This window comes from Formica exsecta, unplaced genomic scaffold (assembly GCF_003651465.1).
Source record: "Formica exsecta isolate Colony F162 unplaced genomic scaffold, ASM365146v1 scaffold442, whole genome shotgun sequence".
Taxonomy (NCBI): Eukaryota; Metazoa; Arthropoda; class Insecta; order Hymenoptera; family Formicidae; genus Formica; species Formica exsecta.
This window is the reverse complement of record NW_021851656.1, coordinates 584,237-593,594: the sequence shown is the minus strand read 5'-3', so window position 1 is coordinate 593,594 and position 9,358 is coordinate 584,237. Positions and strand designations below refer to the sequence as shown.

The window sequence follows — 9,358 nt, the reverse complement described above, 5'->3', positions numbered from 1 at the left end:
TATCCAAAATTATTATTATGTAACACATAGCCTCTCTAATTAAAATTCATAATTAGAATAGAATATACTTCTTAAAATTAACTAGAGGATTCAGTTTGATAACTAAATTAAATGCCAGAATAAAGAAAATTTTTCATTTTTAAATGTTTATAATACAAACTATTACTGCCTCGATAATTTTATTCGGTAGCAATAAATTGTGACGTTAAATAATATGATACTTTATAAATCAATAGATATTCGTGATGTTGAGTAACAATTAATATTTATAACTATAATAATTAATGTTCATCAATGGCATAATTATTACATTATTCATCGAGCATCAAATGTCAATAAAATTCAAAATGTACGAAGACATTTAACGAGAAATTTTTTAAAATTATTCTTTATCTCTCTTACACAACAAATCTGATTTAAATATAATTCCATTTCCCTTTGAAATGACAGTACAGACAACTGATATACAAAATACGTAAACCAGTGACAAAATATACAAGTGCATTGAGAGATCTCTCTCTTAAAATATATATTCAGTATAATTATCTTACTCCTGCAACGATGTAATATAATCTATAATGATAACCCGCTACGCTGAAACGTTTGTATATTGTTCGTAAATTAAATCTTAATTTTTATTCTCCCTTCAATATTACATATTAATAATTTTATATCCCGTTCGCGCACGCGATATATTTTTTGAATTTTTTATCACATATCAATTGCAACGCAGGATTAAACAAAATGAAGATCAAAGAAAGAATATTAATGTAATTCATAAATTTATTTTAATGATTGTGTATAAAATATATATATATATATATTTAAAATACTAAATATAAATGTGAACATTAACAAGATCGCGCGCGATTGTTCATAAAACGTGACGCGCGAACTATTAGAGGTCAGACGGCGAGACATTCCACAGCAGCACGTGTCTGCCGCGAAAACACGTGTTTCTCCCTCCTTCTACCGCGCATGAAAACATTCACCAAAGTCGTGTGCCAGTAAAAGATGACAGTATCGCAAAAATTGGAGAATCAAATATACACACAATTTAATACTATAAACATTAGTAAATTACAGGGCGATTCCACGTCTCAAAAACTCGTAACTACGAGAATTGATAAATCATAACAAGTCTACACACAACATTGCACACACACTAGATTTATTTATTTATTTAGATTATTATTAATATCGAAATATTACGAGATTCTATAAAAGATAGTAGAGAGAACGCGCTGAAACGTTGAGTTGATATTAACGCGATGAATCCATATGGAGACACGTGCAAATGTATTGGATCCGGCACGCGATGTAAGCGAACATGATCGTTTCATTTCTCTCGCGCATATTTACATAGTGATCGCTTGCACGCTTTCTCACACGAATATCATCGCAAATGATAGCAACTGAACTCGTCGCGTTTAGTAAACATTCTCTTCGACAAGATTAAAAACTCGTTAACGATAAAAGAAAAGAGAAACAAGCGATGACAAAGGTCGAAATATTAATAAGTATCTGAAAAACGAGAAACGATCGCGAAATATCACATTCACGGAATACATTGACATACATATTTTGCGCGAAGGAAGAAAAACGGCGGCGATAATCAGAGTCGATGTATAAAGTAAAGAGAGGTTAGAATCGCCCTTCGCAATGCTCGTGGATACACTTACCTCGTGCGCTCGTGGATGCTGGTGATCGCAGTGTCGATGCTCGAACATCCCACTCACAAGACTCGACATAGCGCACACAGCAAGCAGAACGACGATCGGTGATACGCCGATGCCGCGACGAATCTTCAACCGCACTCTAGCCGCCATCACGGGCGATGTTCGCACTCGCAACGCATGACACATACTGAGCGCGCCCGCCGGCGCCGCGCATTTATATAGCGACGGCAGGCAGCAGCGCCGCACGACTCACGTTCGATATCACGAGCGCGACGACGACGGCGGCGGCCGCGACGGAGGCTGCACTTCGACGACGACGACGATGATGATGCTGGGATAAACCCTTCGTCGTGAAAAACCTAAAAAGAAATGGAAAGATTCTTATACGATGTACTGAGAGAAAAGCTTCAATTTAATACGGATTTATTGACTCTTGTTAAACAAATAGTGAACAAATAAATATGAGAAAAACATAGAGCAAATATCTTTTAAAACTGTTGCAAAATTGTAAACAAGATATAATAAAATGTTTGCAAAATTAAGCATTTTATACGAGCGATTGTGTTATGGTTATAAAATTATCGAGCTTACATGTAAAATGTGCAATAACTGTTTGTCTATATCTATAGCAATGGGTACGATCTCTACGGTCTGATTGCCATGAAATTGTTTCAAGTAAAAGCCTCCAAGGCTAAGTTTAACATCGAAATCGTCGATGCATTTAATGTAATCGTGGTATAACCTCGTGGAAAGAGTTGAAATGCACTAAACTCGGACAGAATATATACAAATTCATAAGAAAACTATAGATATTATATTGATATGAGCTAGATATTATATTTATTTAAGAGCTGAGAATATCACGTTTTCTTAGATTATGATGTCGAAAGTGACGAAATATTTTAACGAATTAATAATTGATTTTTGAGATGGATTGCTAAGGAAATTTACGAAGGTTATACAACAAAATATAAGGAATATTATGTGATTTAATCAATATTATTAAATATATATATATATACAGTATTTACAAAATATATATAAATATATGTATAATTCGTATATCCTGTGTTCAATTTTTCATACAATTATTAACATTCTTTTATGTAACATGTAACATTATATAACTTTATATATATATATACATATATGTAACAGATTGCATAATTAATCGTATCTTTAAAAAAAGAATATTTATATGTATAAAAAAAATATTTATATGTATACTTTCAATATCGCAATAGTTATGAAGTTTTACATCTTTTTACATATCTTAGCATACCAGCTTTTACTAGCTTCACAATTTAAATTTACGCAATGCGGACATCGCGTTAAAAATTTAGGATTTATAGGTTGTTGCGATTTAAGATGAGAAGCAACAATGTCCGTCAAAGCGTCGATGAAAATAGGGTGATCGTTAGGAGCCGCAGCCCTTCGTATCTCCTCGATACCAAGCTAAAAAGATTAAATATAAAATACTCTTGTTCGTTATACTAAATAAACAGTAAAATATGAGAGCGCTTCTTACTTCCTGGGCAAGTTCTTGACAATATTCTATGTCCAATTCGTGGAGGGTTTCAATATGTTCGTTTACAAATGCAATAGGTACCAAAATAAAATTTTTCTTGCCTTGTTTAACATAGCCTTTTAACGCTTCATCGGTAAAAGGCCCCAGCCACGCCGTCGGTCCAACCTAAATATATATATTATATTTCATAATACATAATACATCGAACGAAATATTTCTTCTAAGCTTCATTAAATTTTAAACATATTACATATACATTACAACATATATATTTACATGTATATACCTTCGATTGCCATACCAAACTGTATGGATTACAATAATTTAGTTCCTGCATGACTAATGCTACCGTAGCTCCAACTTCCGCGGGATAAGAATCCCCTCTATTTACAACCTAGTAATTATTAAAAAAACACTAGTCAAAACTAATTTCTAAAGGATCACAAAAGTTAATATATATTATGTTAAAAATGATTAAAACCTGCAATGGCAATGAATGAGCTGAAAATAAAATTATAACGTCGTTTCTTTTTTCGCTAGGAAATTGTGCAAGCTCATGTTTAATTCTTTCAGCAAAAGTTTTTACAAGGAGCGGATGTGTGGCCCATCTATCTATTATACTCCATTTCATCTCACTTGGCAACTCTCTGCAAAGATGTAATTTCTATCTGTTTTATATACACATCTATTTTTGTGCATTCTATCCTCTATCTTATTTATTTCTATTTCTATATAACACATATATATATATATATATATGAAAATAATACATAATTCAAATCATACATCTCAAATATATCCTGTATAATATAGAATAAATATACATATACAATAAAACACTATGTGCAATATGTGCTGCATTTGTGATTGTGTATTAATTTTTCTACGATTCTTATCTAAAAGTAAATGAAAAATAACAATCACCTAATTTTATAATAATTATATATAGCATTAAAACTGGAACCTGAAGTTGAACAACTATATTGAGGATACTGAGAAAAAATAACAGTATGTTGTACTCCATCACTGAAAAAGTAAATATAAAAGATACATAATTAATTCAAATTATCTTTCAATATTAATATTTTTATATTGTGCATGTTTACGTTATATATTTAAGAAAATATAATAAAATCATACTTGCGTATCCTCTCAAGAGTATCCTCTGTGAGAGGATCTGCATATCGAAAGGCAACATAATGTTTATGGGGTGCAGTTTCAGGCGAAATTTTATTTAATTTTTTACATAAAAGTTCGCCCTGCTTATTTGTCCACTGCAGAATTGGTGATCCACCACCAATCTCAGAATATTTTTTTTGTACTTCTGGAGTACGACGTTTGGCTATCCAAGGACCTAATTTACTGTAAAATATATAATTCTGTAAGATATCTCTTTTATACAATACTCGCTACTATATCACATATATGTAGAGAACCTTTGTATTGGTAATTGAATCATATCACGATCAGTCATTATTCTTAATAAATATTCATGGACCCGATCAATGTTGGCAGGACCACCCATATTCAACATTAGAACGCCAGTTTTTGGTTTTATATTGTCATCATTTGCTAGATTTGCAGCGTCGTGTTACAGTAGAGAGTTTTGTACATTGTTGTCCTATAAAATACCATATTATTATTATATAGAATTCTGTCTCATTTAATTATTGTATAGAAGTAAATAATCTCAAAGATCAATAAAAACAAGAATAAATTTGAAGCACAGAATTACTCCATTTGTAGTCGAAGAATGTGAAAACTCTGTAGCTTGATATATAGCGATGCTCTGTTTCATAGACTTACAAATCTTATAAAATTAAGGTTTATAATATTAAAAAACAACAATATAGATCAAAAAATAATTAGTATTGCTTGTGTCATTTTAAACAATAAAAAATACTTTGACTTTAATATCAATATACATCGCAGCCAACAATTTTATAAGTGTTATATAAATAGAGATACTTATACGATATTACTATTAATATTCTCTTATCATTATATCTATGTTAATATTAATATTCTCTTGTCATTACTCAATATTGCAATCAGTTGATTGTTGTTACAGGATATAAAAATTAAGTTAGTCTATTTACTTACCAAAACACAAATTTATTAACAGCTTGTTGACACTCATATCTCAATGAATAGCACTTGAGAAGCCAAAAAGTTTAAAATTGTGATGTGTAAGTTAACAAAAAACGTGCACTATCACGATGACAGCGAGTACCGTTAGACGACTCCAGTCGATAAGGTTAGGTTCGACACACACACGCAAATATATTCGCGCATGCAATCCTATTCAAATAGAAGCGGTGTAAATGTGTCAGTTGGAATTAAAGTTGCGCCAGTTCTACAAAGAATATTTCCCTAGATTGATAACAATCATTATAATAATAAAAACATTGGTTTTATCGATAATAAAAGATTAAAAATATATATATATTTTTCTTTATTTTCACATATATTAAATCAAATAAATAAAGCTCTTTAGATGCCACTGCCATCTAACCATGAAATTTCGAAGCAACACAAATGGTCTTGCTTCCACGTTGAAATTTGTTGGACCGGTCCACGACTAATAAATATTATCTATTAAACTTTTGTATATATCTGATTCTGAATTAACTCACTTCTTTGCTTATAACAACGTAATTAACCAGTTGATGACAACTGTGGAATTCTGACGTGACGAGATCTGATCGTATCGGAACTATCGTTCGACAATCAGGCCGAGAGAATCGCAATAAAATTATGACAGAGCAAGAAAGCGAGGAATTGGCACCATCGAATCTGGGCACTCTCGAATTGTAAGTAACACCTACCGTGATCGCGCAACGCTCATCGTGCATTACTCGCAGCTTTTGCTTGACGCTCCTCCGTATCTGTTGCAGCTGGGAGAACGCGTACGCCCAGGAACTCGACAACTTCCGCGATCACGGCGACGTGGGCGAGATATGGTTCGGCACCGCCAACTCGCGCAAGGTCGTACGGTAAGCGAGCTAGATGGACTAACCGCGAACACGCGTCTTACACACCGCGAGTAAACAACACAAAGGAAAATCGATAGACTTTCGCGCGAAAATGTAAACACGACGCGATCGAGGCAATTCCTCGCGCGTTACTCATAACGCCATCTACGAAACTATCTTCTCTTGTAACTGCATTCCGTTGGTATCAGCAGCAATGGCTTTTTCTACTGTAGATATTGTAAAAATCTGCTGCCTTTTAAAAATATAATTTTATATTTTCTATATGTATGTGAAAAATGATCTCTCAAAAATATAATCAGGAAATATATTTATATATTTAAAAGCTTAGTTATTTAAGATATTTAAGCACAGATAAAAGTAATTATATAATCATAATATTAGTTTATTTTATTTAAATAAAGATATATACGTCTCGATATAAGCAGTTTCGTAAGAGAAGAATTTCAAGATATAATTGCACAGAAATTCTTTCTCTTTCATAATAATACAATTACAATGGAAAAGTAAAGAATTATAACTCCAAAGTCTTTAATTTTTTTTTGATATAACGAAGTCAATCGTCTTATTCGTGTGTCGCATATTTACTAGACATTCCAGGATCTAATTTTAACAAGGATCACACTCAGAATAAAGCGCGAAGTGTTAACCAGCGGCTCGTAAATTCGCCGTAGCGACGCGAATCGTGTAATTGACAATCGGCCAGTAAATAGCGTCTTTTCATCCCGAAAGAAATTGCCTCCCCGTCGACGTTCGAAGACGATTTATCAGAATCGGCGACGAAAGCACCTGCAGCAAGGACTTTCTTCTCCGCCATTGCTAGGTCGTGACACGAGGGGAGTCCTCCGTTTTCACCATTACACGATCGAAGATGATGGTTACCATCCTCCTCGAGGTAGCTTCGTGGTGGCGCAGCATCATCAGCTCTTCCTGGCCGACCCGGCCGACCAAATATCGTGCGAATCGCGTTTCGCCGCGCGTTTTCATCCTCGTCTTACGTCGCCCGTTGCATTGCGTCACTTTACGTTCGTAATCCTCGACTGGGAAATGAGATCGGAAATAATGAATCGGTCATACGATTAAAAATCTTACTTTGTTCCGCGCATTTTATTCACAGTATCATTTAGTGTTTAGCAACGGCACAACCGGTTTATATAACGCAAGGAGGAGGAAATTAAAAATTTTCTTCGAACAACTCGATACAGGTTAATATGAACAGCATTATATCCCCTTTGACGCATTTTATTCACAGTATCATTTAGTGTTTAGCAACGGCACAACCGGTTTATATAACGCAAGGAGGAGGAAATTAAAAATTTTCTTCGAACAACTCGATACAGTTTAATATGAACGGCATTATATCCCCTTTGGGGGGGGCCTTGGCGTACTCGCGATTAGGAAGAGCGCGAGCCGCGTAAGGTGAAGATCGCTTGTCATTAAGATTAATGATGTTTTGAGAAATTTAAAAAAAAAAACAGTTATGTTCGCTCGTGCGCGGTGTAACATCCGAATGTCCTCTCGCGCGTAGCAATTACAGAAAACTTGTTTCTGCAAATTGCGCGAATATTAATGAGAAATTAATGAATTTTTATGCGAAATGAGGCGAGCGCGTTTTTTATTTGCGGTATCGTGTCAATTTTGATCGTCTTCGTTATAAGAAAAGGATCCTTTCGCGTATTTATCGAGAGCGCGCTAAAAGCGCCTTTTGTCTTTGCATCAACAGATTTTCCAATTAACGCGGCGTGAAATTCAGTCTCGATAAACAAATTTATTATATTATATTATATTATTTTACTCACAAAATATATAACACATAAATTTTGACTACTGGCGCGGTGATCCTTTTGTTATAAATGAATAATGATAATAATATACACTCAAAAAAATGTCTTGCTGATATAGGTAGATTTCTAGGTGTCACAACAAAAATTTATCGCTATTTTTTGTATCTGTTAGAATATTGTCTGTTACATATAGAATTTATAGCAGCAATATTCTAATATCTTCTAGAAAATTTAGGTCCCATTGCCAAATGTTAATCACTGCATTGGATAAATATGAGTTTCGATACTACAGCTAGAACACTCTTTGTGAGAAATATAACTGCCAATTATAACTGCAGCATCGAAAAATTGAGAGAAATTGTTTAAAAGAGCTAGATAGATTGGGCGCGTTATACAAATATGTTAGATGTGAGGATTATATATTCATTTGTTTCTTGCCGCTAATCTTTTCTGTGTACCACAGTCAAACTTTATAACAAGTATGATTGGCCTTACATGGATAGGCGCCACAGAAAAACATTCTTTCTAAATTTCACAAACAGTTCAGATATAAATTCTGTCTCTGTGACTTAGATTGATTAAATGCGAAACATATGCGATATCACAGTATTTACTAATCATTTATGTACCTTAGTTAATTTTGCGCACCTAGAAAATTTTTGCTGTAGTTGCAATACCACTTTTTTGAGTGTAATATGTATGGATTGGAAAAGATAATTAAAACTTAGTTTTTGTTGAAATAATGAAAGTATATTGTTTATATATATATACCACGCTTTTTTCTAAAAATATTAAAAATAAATAAAAAGACGAAAATGTGAATGAAAAAAAAAAATATTACGTATATGCGCAAATTTTGAAATTAACAAATGGTATCGTTTTCTAGATGGATCACCACGAAATTATATTTAAACAGAGAAAGCGATAAGATAATCGACATAGGATGCGGTAATGCAATGATCTTGGTGGAACTCGCAAAACAAGGATTTGCGAACTTGATGGGAATAGATTATTCACAGAAAGCGGTAGATCTCGCCCGGATGGTGTTGAACGATAACAATTTACCAAATGTGAAATTAGAAGTCTGTGATATTCTCAATAATACATTATCGGACGACTTTAAAGTCGTTCACGATAAAGGCACTTATGATGCTATTAGTTTAAATCCGGAAGATCCGACAGCGAAGCGACAGAAATATGTAGAAAATATACACCGCATTCTTTTGCCAGAAGGATATTTAGTATTGACTTCCTGCAATTGGACCAAGGAAGAATTATTGAAACACTTCACGAGTCGTTAGTACAATTTATAATGAAATTTTAATAATTTTGCTTATTATTTTTTTAATAATTATATCAAATATATATATATAT

At 33.3% G+C, this 9,358-nt stretch overlaps 2 protein-coding genes across 2 annotated transcripts in view; one reads left to right on the top strand and one right to left on the bottom strand.

The window, feature by feature from the left end:
* Positions 1-2,866: 2,866 nt before the first annotated feature.
* Positions 2,867-6,166, bottom strand: LOC115240554 (ferrochelatase, mitochondrial). Its single transcript, XM_029815779.1, is given in 10 exon segments — positions 2,867-3,134; positions 3,208-3,372; positions 3,494-3,601; positions 3,689-3,854; positions 4,132-4,233; positions 4,348-4,569; positions 4,644-4,793; positions 4,795-4,828; positions 5,311-5,580; positions 6,036-6,166. Coding segments are annotated over 9 exon segments (1,185 nt in total). The 5' UTR covers positions 5,348-5,580; positions 6,036-6,166; the 3' UTR covers positions 2,867-2,933.
* Positions 5,627-9,358, top strand: part of LOC115240555 (EEF1A lysine methyltransferase 2) — a 5,642-nt gene continuing 1,910 nt past the window's right edge. The window contains exons 1-3 of the mRNA XM_029815780.1: positions 5,627-6,020; positions 6,105-6,203; positions 8,871-9,280. Of these exons, the coding sequence (XP_029671640.1) occupies positions 5,965-6,020; positions 6,105-6,203; positions 8,871-9,280 (565 nt within the window). The 5' untranslated portion in view covers positions 5,627-5,964. The remainder of the gene's footprint in view (positions 6,021-6,104; positions 6,204-8,870; positions 9,281-9,358) is intronic.